Source organism: Syngnathoides biaculeatus, chromosome 2 (assembly GCF_019802595.1).
Source record: "Syngnathoides biaculeatus isolate LvHL_M chromosome 2, ASM1980259v1, whole genome shotgun sequence".
Classification (NCBI taxonomy): Eukaryota; Metazoa; Chordata; class Actinopteri; order Syngnathiformes; family Syngnathidae; genus Syngnathoides; species Syngnathoides biaculeatus.
In genome coordinates this window covers 15,959,375-15,979,059 of record NC_084641.1, presented here as the reverse complement: position 1 = coordinate 15,979,059, position 19,685 = coordinate 15,959,375, and the positions used below count along the sequence as shown (strand labels likewise).

At 46.3% G+C, this 19,685-nt stretch overlaps 1 protein-coding gene across 3 annotated transcripts in view; it reads right to left on the bottom strand.

Annotated features, from left to right (window-relative positions):
- The window catches only part of LOC133509582 (cilia and flagella-associated protein 47-like), a 68,054-nt gene that overhangs the window by 11,014 nt on the left and 37,355 nt on the right, over positions 1 to 19,685 (bottom strand). For all 3 annotated transcript variants that reach the window (XM_061836747.1, XM_061836757.1, XM_061836762.1), the window contains 21 exons: positions 19,465 to 19,577; positions 19,074 to 19,224; positions 18,768 to 18,856; positions 18,588 to 18,674; positions 18,145 to 18,187; positions 17,906 to 18,046; positions 16,104 to 16,209; positions 14,597 to 14,826; positions 8,432 to 8,567; positions 8,224 to 8,351; positions 5,869 to 5,934; positions 5,616 to 5,759; positions 4,673 to 4,846; positions 4,467 to 4,578; positions 4,341 to 4,394; positions 3,122 to 3,219; positions 2,856 to 3,031; positions 2,136 to 2,243; positions 1,162 to 1,273; positions 412 to 516; positions 80 to 236 (listed from right to left, as the gene is read on the bottom strand). In XM_061836747.1, the coding sequence (XP_061692731.1) occupies positions 80 to 236; positions 412 to 516; positions 1,162 to 1,273; positions 2,136 to 2,243; positions 2,856 to 3,031; positions 3,122 to 3,219; positions 4,341 to 4,394; positions 4,467 to 4,578; positions 4,673 to 4,846; positions 5,616 to 5,759; positions 5,869 to 5,934; positions 8,224 to 8,351; positions 8,432 to 8,567; positions 14,597 to 14,826; positions 16,104 to 16,209; positions 17,906 to 18,046; positions 18,145 to 18,187; positions 18,588 to 18,674; positions 18,768 to 18,856; positions 19,074 to 19,224; positions 19,465 to 19,577 (2,530 nt within the window). The remainder of the gene's footprint in view (positions 1 to 79; positions 237 to 411; positions 517 to 1,161; positions 1,274 to 2,135; positions 2,244 to 2,855; positions 3,032 to 3,121; positions 3,220 to 4,340; positions 4,395 to 4,466; positions 4,579 to 4,672; positions 4,847 to 5,615; positions 5,760 to 5,868; positions 5,935 to 8,223; positions 8,352 to 8,431; positions 8,568 to 14,596; positions 14,827 to 16,103; positions 16,210 to 17,905; positions 18,047 to 18,144; positions 18,188 to 18,587; positions 18,675 to 18,767; positions 18,857 to 19,073; positions 19,225 to 19,464; positions 19,578 to 19,685) is intronic.

Genomic DNA, 19,685 nt, shown 5'->3' with positions numbered 1-19,685 from the left:
TGACTGTGCGTGTCCGTGTGTGTGTGTACTTGCGTGGCTCTGGGGGCTGCACATGAAAGGAAAGGGAGCGCCACATGACCTGTAAGTTTGATCGCGAGTGTTGCCGGGCGCTCGGTGGGGTTTGTGAAGTGAACGGTGACAGACTCGCTGGAACCGACTCTGCAGGAGATGCTCAAAGGTTCCTCCCGTCCGGGCATGAGACCGTGGCCAAACAGCAACACACACCATTGCGGCAGCTGCAGTGAAAACACAAACAGCGGGCGAGAGAAAGGTGGAACGGCTCCCGTCATGAAGGCCATACAGCAAAAATAGCACCGACCTAAACTCAACCGTTATAAAGGAAAAATGTGTAAAATAGGGAACAATTCATCAGTTGCGAGCATGTGTGTTATCTGTTATGTGCAAAAATACCTGAGGACATGTAAAAGTGATTTTGGCTCCGTGGTTACTCTCGCCAATAGATGATGGGGTGAAGAGGACCCCGAGTTGGGTGGCGGAGAGTGGCTCTACACAAAGCTGAAATACACACACATCCACACGCACACAAAAGACATGACAAATAATTTGGGAAAACAAAAGAACCAGAAGACTGCACTGACCAAAATCATGCAGACATGACCTCGCATCACTACTACCTCAGCTATATTTTTGAGCATAAATTCATATTTGTCACCAGTAAGGTACTAAAAATGAATGTACACTGATGTAACCTTGAACACATCAAATACAATTTGTATTACTCATGATAACTAAACTCCTTGCGCATTATACACACTGTATATAGTTTGTGTATACAAGAAAATCAACTGAAACCGAATGAGCAAGCACTTGGTGACAGAGGCGAGGGAAAAACTCCCTTCAAAGAAAGAACTTCAAACAGAACCCAGGCTCTCCATACGGACCGTTCCAGGGGGGTTTGGTTGAGTTTGAGAGACAACAGTGCAGGGACACAGTGGGGAGACTGCGACCAAATAGATTAGGGGGGTTCAGGGATGATACAACAGTGAGCACAACCACTACTGTATCAGGAATTTTAACAGTACTATGTTGAATCAAATAATTCCCTTATAGAAAGAAATACTGGAAACTTGGTGCAGTGAGAATTGTTTGAAGTAGGGAAAGAGGTTAGGACAAGAAAAAAAATAAAATAAAAATACCAACCGTGCTCTCTGAGCCTAGTTCCAGTGTGTAGTTCCTGGGGTTACTGTTGGACACCAGAACCTCCACCCTATTTGCCGTTGGGTTGACCACTGTGATGGTCTGCCGGGTCCATCTGGGACAAAAAAAAAAAAAAAAAACATTGATAAAAATGCCAGAAAACACAATTTCCCGAAAAATATCATGCACATTTTGGAGCACTGCATTCCTAAAGAGAAAATAATTGAGGGCTGAAATGCTAAATAATATATCATGGTTAATTATAGCAAGGCCCACTTGAGTAGCATTGGGATTTCAAAGCAATCTGGACTCTCGGTGGAAAGTATAACCTTTAAGGAAATCACTTACCGTTAATGTAATGACAGCCTTTTCTTGAAAAAAGAAAAAAAAAGGCTGACTAAGTGGATTTCAAAGTGGGGGGCAGCGTTTCCATGGACACGTTTCAGTATTAAGTTACACTCAGCTAATTTTACTACCTAGCAGACAAGCCCACACCAGCCCTCGAAATAACATTCAATGAAATGATGAAAACATTTTAGCGGGAAAAAAAAAAAAGTTTACATTTTTTTTATTCTTGGTGGCTTGATTAACTTGCCAGTGTAATTTTTCAACTGGAAAAGTGACCAGTGCAGTCATTATTGATTATTGCAAGATAACCTTATGCATATTTATAGAGAAACAGTGTGAGTGAGCGTGTGCGTTTCAGAGTGGGGGACTTCAAAAGAAAAAGCGGGCGTGCTGCAAAAAAAGTTTGGGAACCACTTAATTATTATCTGAAGTGGGATAACATTCACCCATCTTGAATGAGTTGAAGATTTTTTATTGAATTTGAACGCTTGGATGATGGCAAGCTGAAAATATTTTTGGCCGAGCACATAGCTGACAGGACGCTCAGGATTTACCAAATAAGGTGATATAATAAGGTAAATAATATTTACTAACTGTGGTGTGATTGTGTGTTTGTGCTTGCTACCTACTTGCCCAATGAACAGCAAGCCTGTGGTAGCGTGACAACAGCAGAGGGGATGGCATAAAGCTCCAACTGGTACCAAAACTCTCCAATTTGTTCAGACTGGAACACCACCCTGGGACAGAACAAACACAAACCTCAGAAAAATTTTTGACAAAATAAAAACCCAAAAGACTGGAGATTGTGGGATATTTTTCAGTTTCTGAAAATAAATACAGTACTCAAAATTACAAGAGTGTGATGCTTTGAGATATTTTTTTCCATAACCATGCTTGTCATTCAAAACACTTGACCCTCAAATAGAAATTCCTGTAATCCATTCCAGCCCCTCCAAAACAAACATCATGTTTCTTGATAACATGCTATAATAGTTGATGTAGCAGTGTGTAATATTCCATTATATAAAGACTTTCAGTAACTGTATAATTAAACAAAAGATACATAATTCAACAGTTTTTGCTACATTTTTTGCTTCAATTCAATGGTCATTACCTTCTGTTGTGCTTTGCCCACCTGGGGCCAGTATAATAGAGGCATAAGCTAAGAGATGCTTCAAAACTATCTCAGTAAGATGGTGTAATTTTGTCAACTTTACTGAAACACAAATCTATAACAGCAAAATCAGAAAAACTGATTTTGCAGTCGTCTCATAATTTTTTTTTTTTTCCAAAGCAATATGTTCAAGATCAAGAGAACACATGAAATGAGCAAACGGGAAACTTCTAACCTGCCTGTGCTCTTCCCTATTTTTGCTGGAGAAAATGTAACTTTGTAGCTAAGCGTTTCCTGCGGGGGGATTAAAACCCAGTCTGCTCCACACAAGTCATCTCCTTCAAGGTCCACGTTCAGCACGAGGAGTTCTCCTCCTGGGTTTCTGACCGGGATCTCGATGGCGACAGAGCTCTGGAGAGTGGTGACATTGGAATGACAAAACCCAATTTGGAATTTTTCTTCATACTCAGGTGTCGGACTAGAAAGTTTTTTTGGGCTTACTTGAACCATGCACTGCACTTCAAAGGTGTTCACAGGTATTCCTTGTTCACAAAGTATTTCCAGAGTGTAGAACACCTCATAGCGTCCTACAATGTTTCCTGAAAGGGAGGTAGGAGTTGGGCAACATTCTCATAATGGGAATAAGTTAAAAAAAAAAAAAAGGTAAAAGTATAAAACCTGATTTGTCACCTGTACTTAAGACTGTCATGTGAATTCAGTACAAAACAAATAGTGTACATTGAAAATTTTTCTTTATTCGAAAATTGTTACTTTAAAGGAAATCATCTGAGAGCAGAGAAAATGACGTTTTTTTTTTAAACTATTATTTTAAAGCTTCATTCTATGCAGCTAATTAGTGATTATTTTTAGTCAGTCAAATGTGGCAGGGTTGTTTGCAACGCTCTTTTCTGTGGATTAGAAGACATTTATTTTGACTTTGTAATGACTTTAGGTCATCACTTAAAGACAAAAAATATCAAAATGTTCTGTTTTCATTTTAGAGCAGAATTGGAAGTCTAACTGCATAGATTTGAATTTTTAAGAAAAGATTGAAAACGGTGTTTTGCGAAACATTTGACCGATAGTGTACTGTTTGTGGGGAATTGGGTGGAGAATTTTTGAACGCCAGGAGCTTATGTTTATTTAGATTGGCACAAGACCACAGACGGACTGTTGTTTCTGCCTTATGAGATCAAATCAAGATGGAAATTGTGATTTCATTTACTTCTACAGTGATGTCTTTTGGCACATTGTGTCATCATTCGTGAGGTTGAAAAAAGTAGCGAGCTTATTCTGAAAAATAAAGGAACACAAACTACTCATACCGGATTTCAAATGAAGGGATAAAAGGTAAAACGTTGAAGAAAATTAAATACTTCTGTAAAATAGATAGTTGAGAAATCATTTGAAGTATCATAAGGAAGCAAAAAATAATTACATTTGACCATCATGACCACGTTACTGGCAACCTTTATTTGTTGAGTGATTGTCAATCCCAATGTCGTTATGTCGCAAAAGTATTTTGTCAATTCACTGCCGGTTGTTGTACTAAAGCGGCTCCAACTGCCCGAGACACATTCCTTGCATGTTTTTGACAACCTTGGCAAACTAAAGATGATTTTCATTTGCATTGATTTACTTCGTTGCTTGCCACCAGTGAGGAACCGCACGTATAATTGCGCTAAAAAGAAAAGAAAATGGATTTTCTTTTTTTTTTTACCTTTGTCTGCATCCCTCTCATCTGTGTGATCAATCTCAACGAATGACAAACAACCTGTGAGACACATTTTACATTACTGCTTTCAATTCTTTTCTATTGAAATGTAGCAACGAAGGTCAAAGTGACCTGATAGCGCTCCTCGTTTCCGTGGCAACACAGCCAACGTGTACAGCGTGCTTTGACCAGGTTTAAGCTTTATGGAGGAATCGCCACTGATAATCGATAGGTCTGTCACCACCTATATGCATATAAACAAATAAACGTAACTCCCCTACTTCATAGACCGCAACATTTAATTGGGTGCGCATTCGAGTCATGGCAGCAACACCAACCTGAAGCGAGAGTGTGTTCTGACTGTAATTGGGGACACTCAGTTGTCGGTGAGTGGTCTCGCCAACGGGACAGCGTAGTACTAGGTGCTCCACGGGCAGAGGGCGCTCGCCCACTCCTCGGATGGTAAAGACGTGATCCACCCCGTTGTAGGTGTTGTGCAAGCTCAGCTTCCCCTGTTGAAGTAGAGGATGTAGAGGTCAAGTCAAATTTAGCCATATTTTCAAATCTGAGAAAATGGGCCTTTAAAATGAGACCTACTTTGCGACAAATGAAAGGACACTTCATTAGGTACAACAAAGGGTGGAAAACTATGCCCAAGAATGCCCGTTTCCTGACCTTGATCGGGTCATGGCCCATATCTTGGACGATAAAAATCCCACAGCACACCACCAGATAAAGTTTTCACAAAGGCTAAATCGCTATTTACCCACAAATGTACTGATTCGGTATTTGATCTGGACTTGTTTGGTTGAACAGAAAACTATTACTCTGTTGTATAAATGGCAACAAGTGAATACACAGGTTGCGTGTATTTTCCGTCATGTGGTGGAAGAACATTCATGGTCCTGCCTGTCCACGATATGCTGCCATCATAGCGAGACGAAGAAAGTCATATTATTTGTAGTAAATATGTCATTGTCAGACCAATTGGATTAAATTGTGTTATTCCCCATGGCATTGCCTCAGAATGGTTGCCACTCACTGACAAAACGTATGTAGAGACTGATCCAAATGGGAATCGCATAGCCTCCCCCCTCCACCCCCCACCCCTACCCCTACACACACATCTGCACCATCAAAGACCAACATATTTCACTGGTGTTGATAACTGGTTTTCATTGAGACACCTTTACATGCCAAGTTATGCTGTGAAGGAAATACAGTGTGTATTTAAAATGTATGTATACACAAACGGAGGCAATAGCAAAAACCAAAACAAACCAAGACAACGCATTGTGCAGCTGGATGAAAAGTGAGAGGGTAACAAGTTCTTGTCCCGGCAGGTACAATGAAAACATTTGGGCCATAGAAGCCTTCACCACACAACTCAGCCTTCAAGGTCCAGTCTTGGTGGGTCTCATTATGCTGCAAGAAATGAGAAACGATTACACGCAATTACAAAGAAATGTGTGCTTAGTAAATGAGTGACACTTGAATGAATAAAAATTGTCTTATATTAACAAACACAACTCACCAAAGGTATATCTTGTGTGACTGGATGCTGAGCAGGGGAACTAAAGTCCAAGTGAACAGATCCTGCCTGGAGTAACAAATATTATAAAACATGACAAAAGCACTCTGGAGTAATCCACATATATTTGCAGTTCATTATTCACCACATAACTTCTGTCCTCCCCGAAATTTCTAGCCAAATAGTCACTGTGCACTTTCCCTAATACACAAACAACAAGTCAGGACCCGTCCCCCCAACCCACCCGAAGGCGGAGGTAGGCTACCCTCTTGTCCACAAGGATGAACTTCAAGGTAGAGGCGCCAAGCCGGGGAGAAATAAGTATACCCACCCCTTTTTAGCGCCTCTCACCGTGGTCAACTCCAGAGTGGAAGAGAGTCCAAGCCTCTCAAGAGGACTGGTATCAGAGCCCAAACGTTATGTCAAGGCGAGACTGACCATATCTATTCGGAACTTCTCAACCTCACACACCAGCTCGGGCTCCTTCCCTGCCAGTGAGGTGATGTTCCATGTCTATAAAGTCAGCTTCTGTATCTGGGGATCAGATCACCAAGGTCAACCTTTAGCCACCGCCCAGACCCTGACCCCCTATGCCCCCTCCCATAGGTGATGAGCCCATGGGAAGGGGGACTGATGTTGCGTTGGGCTGTGCCCAGGCAAGCCCCATGGATGCATGCGGTCGTCCTCAAGCCCCACCTCTCTGCCTGGCTCCAGAGGGGGGCCCCGGCGACCCACATGCGTGGGAAAACTAGATCCATTTTACGTCTTTGTTATAGGGATACATGGAGCCGTGCTTTGTCTGGTTCCTCACCTCGGACCTTTTTGCTGTGGGTGATCAGAGGTCTGAAGCCCCAGACAATTTAGGGTCACTGAGATACACAAACCCCTCCACTACTCTAAGGTGACGGCTCAAGGAGGGGTACACTATTCATATGCCAATTTCAGGGCGTCAAATACCGTCTTTTGGGGGGTGGGGGGGGCTATTCGTTGCCGCCCTTGTCATCACTGAAGTAGTTCAACATTAAAGGTCAAGTGTCATGAAATGGATGATTTATTACTGAAAAAAATGGCAGCCGGTATGGACCCATCCATTTTTTCACCACAAAACATGATTTTGACCTATATGGCTTTTTGTAACTCCCGCCTTGAAAATCCTCTCGGGGGGTTTTGTTTTCGACAAGAAGCAGGAAGTGATGTACAGGGCAGTAGCACACTCAAGCACACTTGTTTGTTTCTATTAGTTTTAACCTGCGGGCTCCTTGCATTGCTGGATATTGCTCGAACACTCGTGAGGATGGATTCGCTCTTTGTTTTACAAAAGATCCGGTTCGTCATGAAAAATGGATTGCACAGGTACATGGGACAAGAGATTCTTGGGTTCCAAATGATAGGTATGTGTCTACACCTACTAAAAAAAAAAAAACAATAGTTGTGGGGGAGCGTAATCTGTAAATCAGGGGTGCTAAATGTGAGGATGTGCGCATCTGAAGGTTTCCATGCAGTAGCCGTCGAAGAACAACCTCCGCAGGCCTTGTGAATCGCCACCGGCCTTGTCGACAAAGCCGAGCCAGCCGCCGGCCTTGTCGGCTGGGGTGGCTCTTCGCAGTGCAGGGCCAGGATGTGCTCATCTCCACCCCAGAAGTGGATTGGACGGGAAGGCAGTTTGGCCTTGGCGTCGTCGTCGCTCGCGGGCGGCATTGTTTTTATCACCGTGGTGGGGAGGTGGTTTGGCCGTGATCCGCATATCATCTAAATATGGCTCGAAATAATAGGGTAATATTGCCCCGGTAACTTCACTTGCTTGTGAGATCTTCTCTTCTTCGAAAAGAGCTTCCATGTCAAAAGGGGCGTATTCGTCTCCCACAGGAGGGTCCACCACATGTTTTCTATGGCGAATGTCTGGGGTGACGTCACGGGTAGGAGATGCAGCCAATATGGCAACCAATTGGATGCCGAATGACACTTCCGCAACTTTGCGCATAGATAACGTGCTCATATTTATTTGTTCGTAAAGACATTGAAGTGAGTAATGTTATATGTATTTTTCATTACAATATCTATTTTAGAATGTTTATAGGGATGACACTTCACTTTCAAATTATCAGTTGATCATTTTGATGCTGAACTGCCTTTAAGGAACAGCATCTCACTTGTTACCATGGCGATGTGGCCAAAGCTCCGGATGACCAATTATTATTTGTGTTAAAAGAACACTATATCAATTTAAATGTGGTCCTCTGGCTCATAAATTTGAAATTTAAAAACTGATTAATTTCGGTGCCCCACTTGCCATGAACCTCACCACACGTTACTGGTCTTGACAGATTTGTAAAAACTCTCGATTAAGTCAATATTTACCGGAGACACAACCAGGGCTTCCATCACGTAGACTCTGGTGTCAAAGGAGGACTTCAAAACGATGTGACTTGAGAACTGTCCCACGGAGTCCGCTTTGAACCGCAAAGGGATTTCCACACAATCATCATCTATGTGGACATAATCACATACAAGACTTAAATAAGACAGCGTTCTTTCACATCATGTGCAGTATGTGTAATGTGTGTACCTGCAGGATTTTTCCATATGCTGGTCTCTTTCTTTATAGGCATTGTCACAGTGCTAGGCACGGTAAAGTATCGAGGTAATGAAACCTCCACGCTGTACACGACCCCTTTTTTGTAGTCAACGCCTTTTATTTGGCTCTATCAGAGGGAAAGACATGAGGTCAGTCAGCAGAGTTTCATTATCTCTACCAAATATGGGTGCATAAGAGACAAGAGATATTAATTTGATCACTGTTTCTTCGTTGGCAGGATTAAACAAGAATCCAGCGACTGATTTGCATGCAACCACGTAGCGAGGTGCCACGTGTGCAGAGGAAAAACTCTTTCCAATGGTGGGCCATGAAAATCTAGATAGCATAATAACCTTTGAAGTGAAATCAATCAATTGTGGTGTTTACATAATTCACCCACGGGACCTCGAGTTGGGGTGCGGGGTTCCGCACGGACTGTTTTTGTTGTTGCGCTTCCGGAGTAAAGGTTAACAGAGTTCCCGCCGTTATGGGAGTAGTGTTTTGATGTCGAACAATAAAGCAAGTTCTGTTCATGTGTCCGACACTCCGCCTCCGACTCCTTTTCTCCGGTGCTACACTGGTGACCCCGACATCAGTCCCGGCGTTTTCGAGACTGAAACGAACACGGCAACCGCCATCCTCAAATTGCCGGAGTTTTGGGAGACGTCCGCGGCAGCGTGGTTCGCGCAGACGGAGGCTCAGTTCGCCCTCCGTGGGATCTCAGATGATTCCACGCATTACTACCACGTTGTCTCAGCACTCGGGAGCTCAACGGCGGCCAGGGCAGTGAAGTTCATCACCTCTCACCCGGCCCGAGATAAGTATGCTGGGATCAAGGCTCACCTTCTCAAGGTTTTTGAGCTTTCACGGCTGGAGCGTGCCCGACGTCTGTTGGCTATTAATGGACTGGGGGACAGCAAACCTTCCAAACTCGTGGAAATGATGCTAAACCTGTTGGGCACGGAAGAGCCCAATTTCATTTTCATGGAACTGTTTCTCAGGCACATGCCACCGCATGTTCAGACGCCGCTCGCTAACAGTACTGTCACTGAGCCCCGGGCCCTGGCCGAGGAGGCCGACCGTTTCTTCCCGGCCACCCAGCGCTTCTCCCCTGAGACGGTGGTTGGGACGCGCAGTTACTCGCCTACGGGTGCGGGGGTAGCATCCAGCAGGGGCCCCATCGCCACCGACGGCCGTGCTGGCACAGGCTTGTGCTACTTCCATGCCCGTTTTGGTGCGAAAGCAAAGAGGTGCCGCGCCCCTTGCAACTATGACGCGTCGGGAAACGCCAAAGCCCACGCTTCGCAGCGGCCGTGAGCGTGGGCGCAAAGAGCCGGCTGCTGTTCGTCAAGGACACCCTTTCCGGGCGCAAATTCCTCCTTATCCGCTCTTATGGCATGAGGACTGTGGACTTGTGTTTCGGGAGTCAGCGCTTCACATGGGACTTTGTCACTGCTGATGTCTCATTCCCTCTCCTCGGCGCTGATTTTTTTTGTGCCCACGGGCTGCTGGTGGATGTTAAGAGGGGCCGTCTGGTGGATGCACTGACTTTCTCCACAGTCGCCTGCGTCCGCAATGAGGCGACTTATGGCGGTCTCTCCAGTTCGCTCTCGGACGGCACCAAGTACCAGCTCCTCCTTGGTGAGTTCCCTGGCTTGACACAGCCCACTTTCTCCTCTGCCACGACTAAACATGGGGTCGAGCACCACATTGAGACCAAGGGCCCCCCAATTCACGCGAGGGCCCGACGGCTTGACCCCGAGAAGCTAGCAGTCGCTAAGTCCGAGTTTGCCAACATGGAGCGCCTGGGCATCGTCCGCCGCTCGGATAGCCCGTGGGCCTCGCCGCTACACATCGTCCCTAAACCAAGTGGCGGGTGGCGACCGTGTGGTGACTACCGCCGCCTTAACGACGCCACTACGCCCGACCGCTACCCTGTTCCACACATTCAGGACTTCTCAGCCCACCTGGCGGGCAAAATTCTGTTCTCCAAGGTCGACCTGGTGCGCGGGTATCACCAGGTTCCCGTGCACCCCTCAGACGAGACGAGACAGCTGTAATCACTCAGTTTGGACTGTTCGAATTTCTGAGGATCCCATTTGGTCTTAAAAAGCGACACAATCTTTCCAGCGTTTAATGGATTCTGTGCTCAGGGACTTGCCATTTGTGTTCATCTATTTGGATGACATCCTCGTTGCCAGTTCCTCGAAGGATGAACATCTGATGCACCTCCGCGACCTCTTCACAAGACTTGAGCAGCATGGCCTGATCATCAACCCGGCGAAGTGTGTTTTCAGGGTGCCCTCTATCCAGTTCCTCGGGCACCTCATAGACAAGAACGGCGCCGCCCCCCTTCCGGCAAAGGTGGAGGCAGTCTCCGGTTTTCCCCGACCTCGCTCGGCTCGGGGCCTCCGGGAGTTCCTGGGGATGGTGACTTTCTACCACCGGTTCATCTGCCGGGCGGCCCACATCATGCGCCCGCAGTATGAGGATCTTAAAGACAAGGGCCGTTGAATGGACGGCCGAGAGAATGGAAGCCTACGAGGCTACGAAGGCCGCGCTGAGTCGTGCCGCTATGCTGGCCCACCCGACCCACGGGGCCCCTGTCGCTCTCACTACCGATGCATCGGACTACGCTGTTGGAGCCGTATTCGAACAGTGGGTCGGCGGCGCCTGGCAACCGCTTGCCTTTTTCAGCCGTCAGCTGGTCCCTAGGGAGCGCAAATACAGCACGTTCGATAGAGAGCTCCTCGGCCTCTGGCTGGCGATCCGCCACTTCCGCCCCCTATTGGAAGGCCGTGAGTTCACGGCATGTGTGGACCATAAACCCCTCACTTTCGCCATGTCCAAGGTGGCCGAGCCGTGGTCCGCCCGCCAGCAACGCCAACTGTCGTTCATCTTGGAGAACACTACGGACATCCAACACATTGCCGGCAAATCTAATGTGGTCGCGGACTGCCTCTCCAGGGCGATCGTCGGCACTGTGCATCTGGGTCTCGACTACTCCCGCATGAGCGCAGACCAGGCCTCGGACCACGGGGTGCAGGCCCTCAAGACTTCCGACACGGGTTTGCGCCTGGAGGAAGTCGCGGTTGGTGACTCGGGCGTCAGGTTCCTGTGCGACCTCTCGGCTGACCAGCCTCGGCCGCTGGTCCCTGCAAACTGGCAGCGAGCTGTTTTCGAGGCGGTCCACAACCTCTCCTACCCCGGAAGGAAACCGTCCGTGAGGCTGGTGGCCCAGAAGTTCGTGTGACGCGGTCTTAAGAAAGATGTGCAGGCCTGGGTCGACTCGTGCGTGGCCTGTCAGCGGGCTAAGGTGCATTGCCACACAAAAGCCCCCTTGGAGCCCTTCGCTGTCCCCGAGAGGAGGTTTGACCACGTCAACGTCGACTTGGTAGGTCCACTTCCTCCCTCCCACGGATTCACCAACTTGCTCACCATGGTGGACAGGACGACCCGCTGGCCCGAAGCCGTTCCCCTCTCCTCGACAACGTCGTCAGACATGGCCCGGGCGTTCATCGGCACATGGGTTGCACGCTTCGGGACCCCGTGCGACCTTTCCTCAGATCGTGGCCCTCAGTTTACCTCTGAACTCTGGAACGCAGTCGCTGAGAGTTTGGGGGTCAAGCTGCACCGCACTACCGCCTATCACCCCCAGGCGAACGGTCTCTGCGAGCGGTTCCACCGCTCCATGAAAGCAGCCCTGCGTGCCGGCTTGACGGACGGCAACTGGTTGGATAAGCTCCCGTAGGTCATGCTCGGCCTCAGGTGCGCCCCCAAGGAGGACCTGTTGTCCTCATCCGTCGAACTATGGCCAGCCACTGCGGGTCCACGGCGAATTCATCCCGGACGCCACAGCGCCCTGGTCCGCAGCCAGGCAACGGTCCTCCCTGCCGGAGGCCGCAAAAGGGTTTGTGCCGGTTCGCACGTCGCGACATGGCACCCCAGCTGCCCGGCTGCCCCGTCACCTGCGCTCTGCGGATTTTGTGTTTGGTCGTCATGACGCCCACCGTGGACCTCTCCGCCCCCCATACGACGGGCCGTTCAGGGTCCTGGAGCACGGAATAAGAGCCTGCTCGTGGACATTGGCGGCAGACCCGAGACTGTTTCCGTGGACAGGGTCAAACCCGCGCACCTGGACATTGCCCAGCCTTTGGGGTTGGCCCTCCCCCCGCGCCGGGGTCGTCCCCCTTTGCCCTGTGCCCCTGCGCCTGCCGGGGTGCCCTTGACCCCGCCTGGGCCCTTGTCCCGTGACTCAATGGTCAGTGCGGCCCCGCCCTCCTCGGCCCCTACAGTGCACACCCGCCGGGGTCGGGTCGTCATCCCTCCACGGCACAAGGATTTTGACTATGGGTGAATTCTGGGGGGGCTTGTGTGGTGTTTACATAATTCACCCGCGGGACCTCGAGTTGGGGTGCGGGGTTCCGCACGGACTGTTATTGTTGTTGCGCTTCCGGAGTGAAAGGTTATCAGAGTTCCCGCCGTTATGAGAGTAGTGTTTCGATGTCGAGCACTAAAAACAAGTTTTGTTCCTCTGTCCGACACTCCGCCTCCGACTCCTTTTCTCCGGCGCTACACAATCGCACTTTATTTCGATAGTCCATTTGACACAAAATGGTGTGGTGTTTTATTTTTTTTTTACAGAATAAAAGCAAGGAGCGGAAACAGCCACAATGTCACTGACACAAAAAAACAGATGCGCACACATAGTCAGAGGACTGAAAGGAAGGCAATTGAAGTACGATCAATAATATTCTTTCTTGACTGCCTTATTTGATGTGTGTGCCTAAACTCTACAGTCAGGTCCATGAATATTAGGACATTGACATAATTCTAATCTTTTATGGCCCTATATAGCAGCACCATAATGGATTTGAAATGAAACAAACCAGATGGGTGGAAAATGGTTTGAGCGTCTGCCTCACAGTTCTGAGGACCGGGGTTCAAACACCGGCCTCGCCTATATTAAGTTTGTATGGTGTCCTCGTGCCTGTTTGGGTTTTCTCTGGGCACTCTAGTTTCCTCCCACGTCCCCAAAACATGCAACATTAATTGGACACTCTAAATTGCCCCTCGGTGTGATTGTGAGTGTGGCTGTTTGTCTCTATGTGCCCTGTGACTGCCTGACAACCAGCTCAGGGTGTACCCCGCTTCCTGCCTGAAGATAGCTGCAAGCACTCCCGCGACCCTTGTGAGGATAAGTGGCTCAGGAAATGGATGGCTGAACAAAGAAGATGTGCTTTAAGTGCAGCCATTAACAGCACATGCCCAGCTGCCCATGGCACCACCACCGCCACGTTTCACTGATGAGGTTGTATGTTTTGCATCATCACCACTTCTTTTCCTTCCTCTCTTCGTATCACTTAGTTTGAGTTGGTCATCAGTCCGTAAGCTTTAAGCCTTTTTCAGTGTTGTTTGGCAAACTCAAACCTGGCCTTCCCATTTTTAACACTCAGCAGTTGTTCAAATCTTGTGGTGAACCTTGTGCTGTTTTCACTCTGATGAAGTGTTCTCTTTATTGTTGTCTTTGACACACTCACACCTGGGGGGTGTTCTTGAACTGGCCAACTGCCATGGCCTTTTTTTTTTTTTTCTCATCACCAGGGGAAGAATTATTCGGTCATTCACCACAGTTGTTTTCCGTGGTCTTCTATGTCTTTTTGTGTAGCTGAGATCAATTGTGCTTTCTCCCCTTTTAAGAACACTTTTTGATTTGCCCAAACCTAATGTTCATCTCTCGAATGGGTCTTTTTGATTTTCAGGCCTAATGACGGGTTGCTTCATAGATAGTGGCAGCTCTTTGGATCTCATTTTGAGAGCTGACAGCAACGGATTCCAAATGCAAATAGTGCCCTTGAATTGAACTCTATAGACATTTTCTCTGCTCCTTGTAAATGGGATGGGGAATCTCACTCACACACACACACACACACAGCTGGCCAAGGAACAACTGAGCAACCAATCGTCCCATCACACATGGTAGTGAGTGGTACATATGCAAGCTTGTAATTCTTACATTGTTCACTTGATTTTGATGTAGAAACTCTCAAATGAAAGTTGAAAGTCTGCAGTTAAAGCACATCTTGTTTTATTTGTGTTTCTATATTTGTGTCAAAGTCCCCATATTTTTGGACCTACCGTATTTATGGACTGTACCTGCTTTTTGGCAAGCATGCACGCTGCCATGCTTGCCCTCACACTGCTGCTATGCAAAGTGTACGTCATCATCCGTCTCTGAAGCTCAGTGGCGGTCATTCTGTGCTGAGCCCACATGGCCAAGGCGTTTTCCCAGTACGAATTGATCAGAGGCAGACGTATCAGTTCCTCACACGTCTGTCCGACCGTGCAGCGCAGGCGCAGCGCTGAGACACAACCACCCGGGCCCACTGGTGAGGGAAACACACTGATGTGATTATCTTACTACAAGAATCTAAACAGCTCTCCTTTCGATACCCTGCAACTGCAAACTACCACAAAAATGAGCATGCTGTATTGTTTCTGATAGAGCTCATGTATGGGGTAGGTGTACGTGATATTATGGCTACGGTGTGACCCACTAAGATCCTCAAGAGCAGGCACTAAATTTCATGGTCACTCTAACACATTGCGCACGCTGTTGCCATTGGAATTGGAAGTGTTAGTGGAATATAACCATTACTGATTTAGACAAAAGAAATATATTGCTCCTATTATTTGGGGGAACCCAGCAACCGTGTTAAAAAAGCTTTCGTTTGATTTTACTTCACCCTGAGGGTGTGTGAACTGGATGCATCTGGACATCCGGCATAACATTCTGTCCAAAACTTGCAAGAAGCCAGCCCTGTAATGAACCAGATGCAAAGTAACGCAATGATGCAGAGTTTTGTCATTGGTGATATGCTATGAGTCCTTCTTGTAACTGGCTCCAGGTCACAATTACCATTTTTGTTTCTGGTGTTTCAATCCTTTTATCACAAGCAGGAATGTTTTCCCTGCAACTTCACATTTCGCCTTGCTAGTATGGCATCGTGTTGTGTGCTGGTTTGGACGAGCCTTCCAGATTCAGAATTTAAATGACAGGAAATCAGCCATCGGAATATGTCTCAGGGATGATAAGTCAGAGTTCACATTCAATTCAACTAGAGGTTTTTCAAATACGAGGTGTGTCATAAAAGTTCCAGTATTTGCATACTCTAATAGATGTATTACAATCACAAACTATGAACTTTTCTCTTTCAGTGCTGGCCAGACCATCATCCAGCACTTCTCCAAAGAGATCCTGTGGCATTTGGAATGTTAAGTGCATGAGAGGTCTGGCAGGATAACTCAAAGCTGTTTCATTGCAGATCATCACTCTGCTGGAGGAACCCCGCTACTCAACTGATCTGGCTCTGTGTGGAGTCCCCCCCCCCACCTCTTTCACAATCTCATGAGGGTCACCAAGGTGACCCGTTCTCTGACAGCAATCCCAGAACCTGTCTGATAGACCTTGTACTCCTCCAAAATGAACTGCATTGACAAATCAATTTTGCACATTCGCCAGTTCTGATCCTAGGTGTACCAGGTTAGCAGAACAGCTTCCACATCTGTTGGCCGATCAGCCTTTATCGTATGCACAAATATTTAGTACATCAGGCCCTAAGAGTATTGAAGGCATTAGCTATCTCTACTGTAGGTCTCTTACCAGAGTTACCCGGGATGGAGAATATGTTAGAACTGTGCCTAACTCGAAGAGGGGAAGGTGGAGGCAATTCTGCGGTTGCTTTCACCATGTAGACCATATCACCGACCTGAAGAAACATAATACACTTGTTGTGAAAACATTTCCCTGGCTGCACGATTGTAATGGTAAGTATTTTTTGTGAGGATATCAGTAACGCATTTGGAAGAAATTGTTGCTCATCGATAACTACAATGCATACCACTGGGAAAACTCCAGTTGCTGTACATTTCAGTCCATAAACAAAAAATTCATAGGTTTCACTAATAAAATCGACACTTTCAATAAATGGTACTTTGGAGAAATTGTTTTGCTTATTTTAATACAGCGAAAGCAAAGGTGGAGATTCAGGAAAGGTATACATAACAGGGACAATATTTTAAAAAATAATAAAATGGGAGAGCAGCTCTGTTCTTGCAATAACCAGAATCTGGTACTGGTACAGTAGCGCTCTTGAAAATAGTGACATTTCGAATAAATTTCCAATCTTCAGGCAGAGAATTCCAGAAAGAAGGCTGTCTAAGCCAATGACGTTTTGCTGAATGAAATCCATCCATCCATTTTCTTCCCCACTTATCTTCATGGGGGTCGCGGGGTGTGCTGGAACCTATCCCAGCCTGAACTGGTTGCCAGGCAATTGCAGGGCACATTGAGACAAACAGCCGCACTCACAATCACACCTAGGGCCAATCTAGCGTGTCCACTTAATGTTGCACGTGTTTGGAATGTGGGAGGAAACCAGAGTGCCTGGAGGAAACCCATGCAGGCACGGGGAAACATGCAAACTCCACACAGGCGGGTCCGGGATTGAACCCGGGACCTCAGAACGGTGAGGCCAACGCTTTACCAGCGGATCCAGCGGGCCGCCCTGCTGAATGAAATGAAAATCAAATTTCTATTTAATGCAGGTAGAGCTGAGATTGATTGGCTGGCAGACAGTACAGCATGTACCCTTCTTCCTCCCCAATGATAGCTGGGATACTCTTGTGAGGAGAGGCGGCCGGAAAACGGGCGGATGGATGGATGGATGGATGTGTAGTGCATCTGCTGCAGCTCCACAGTCTCTTTGTATATGAACTGAAAGGTGTGTGGCTAGCCCATTTGAGCATTTAAAAACAAACTTTACATTGTGTAACTTACTAATATTATTACAACTAAAATGTCTCATATTTAACCAAGTAAAGTTTTTCTATGATTTGGGATGCAAAATTGTCTTTATAGTGCCTCAGTAAAGGTGAAATATGAACTCAGATCCTCCTGAATCCTTGACATTTTCCTACCACGATATTTAAATATCACAAGCTTTTCTACATCACTAGCAAAGATCATTCCACTCTCGAGCCAGCACTGTCAACATAACAAACGTGAGGTCTCACAAGTGGGTCATCTACACGTTCGCAACCAATCAGCACCAAAAATGGGTATCGGGGATACAAAACTGGGTCAGACAGATGTAGCTGTCAGAGAGGCCTTTTCTGGACACCCGTATGGCAAAACCAAGGATTTTGGAAATGAAACTGACACTTAAGTATTAGGTCAATGTCAGAGAGTCACTCTATGAAGGTCAAAATAGCCAAAGTATGGGACCTTAAAGATGTTGTATTTGTTAAGACATAACAATGATGATGACAGTGATTACTACTTTGAGAAATAGTCTTATTCTTCATGCACGTTTGCCCTCCTTTGACCCCGGACGTCTTGTAAAGCATAAAATTGAGGATTACAAAGGTTTAGTCCGACAGTACACACATTCAAACAATACTGGCCTGGGGACAAATGAGCAACACAGCACAATATTTGGCTCCCGGACAGAAGGGGAGGAAGTGAAGGTTGAGTAAGTCGGACTGGCCGGGCTTCAGACTAACACTGTTCACTGTGCTGATGAACTCGCTGCCATCACCGTCTGCAAAAGACGCACAAACACGCATCACATTTAAAGACACACACATTTGTGCGCCTCTCTGTTGCGTGTGTCGAAAAAACTACGAGCCAAGCCCTTTCCTGCCATCTCTTCGTGACAGCTCCTCTCTGACGTTTTTTTCTCTCTCCTGAAAGAAAATGTAAATTAAGTGGGTTTCACGGGAGAAAGAACCACACAACAGTCATATATTTAGATCATACTGGAAGTAAAAATGAGAAAAAAAAGATCTCATCAGTATTCAATCTAATCATGTACAATTCTACACCTTTGCAAAACACAAGCAAATTTAAGAAATATGTTGTTGAACCAATACCTCTGACAGTGTCGCTACATTTTAGTATTGGGTCTCTATTGATTGTCTTTCGCCTAATATTGAGCTAAAAAAAAAAAAAATGTTCCTCTTCATTCTCCAAAAGCTTAACCAGATTTGTTGTTGATTTAAAAACTATCAAGAAATACCCGTCCTATCCCTTGATGCTACATATTATATCACGCCTTAAATTTGTGCATTAGTGTCCTGGTGTTACTTGGCCTTGAAGGACGCCTGTTGAATGAGGCTGTTGATTTCCTTTTCCGATTCCAACGGATTGACTGTCGACTCTACGAGCATCACCCTAAAAAAAAAAAAAAAAAAAAAAAAAAGCAAACAGCATCATGTTGTGTCAACCAAGCAAATGGTTGCAGAGTGCTTAAATCCAAACACTTACCTGAAGTTATCTTCCAAATTAAATGTGTTTGTAATTTTAAGTTTAATCACTTTTAGCATGTAGGTTGGAGTCTTGCACTTGACAGTTTTCTAAGGAGAGAGGCGGATATGTTTGGTTTATTGGCACTTGTCCCTATATCGAGGCATGAACTTTATTATGATGCAATTTCATGCTAAATATTTTCACAAAGTCCTAAACTTATAGCTCTCAGACCACCAGGGAATCGGCGGACCACAGTTGCTGCAACCAAAGCCAGAGAGCCAGTTTGATCAAGTGTAATGCTGCTTTCATAGATGGTGGACTCACTGTGGGTACGATTTGACTAACACATGTGTTCACTTTAAAAGTCAAAGTGGCACCATGCAGGCCAGAAGCTGAGGTAGAGATGAGCAGGAGGACAGCTTCCTTAGGCTGCAGGAATGAGCACCAGTACTGGACCGTAAGATCGGTGCTCCCTCTGTGAAGACAACAAAACCTCTTGCACAAAGGGTCCATCTTTTGTCACCCAAGCTTTCTTTACCCTTATTGCCACTGGACAGAGCCTCATTATGTTGTTAGAGAAAAGCAGAGGAATATTTCCCATATCCGTGTATAAACACACATTCATACAGCGTTCACATAGTACTGTATTTTTATGTGCTATGACCTTTGTGCAAGATTTTAGACCTTTGGTTTGGTCTTTCGATTTCTTATTTACTTGGGAGGAATGGTGACGGCAGAGCCATCAGGCAGGGAGAACAGACTGGCATCCTGGCCTAGAAGGATTGTCCGGTATTTGACAAGGCAAGTGGACGGGTTTTTTAAATGCACCTGGAACACACAAACACACGGCAAGTGCAAACTGTAAGATGCAGAAAATGTCATCCATCCATCTTCCAATACAGTGATATTCCATATATCTTGGCTAGGTTTTGTTTA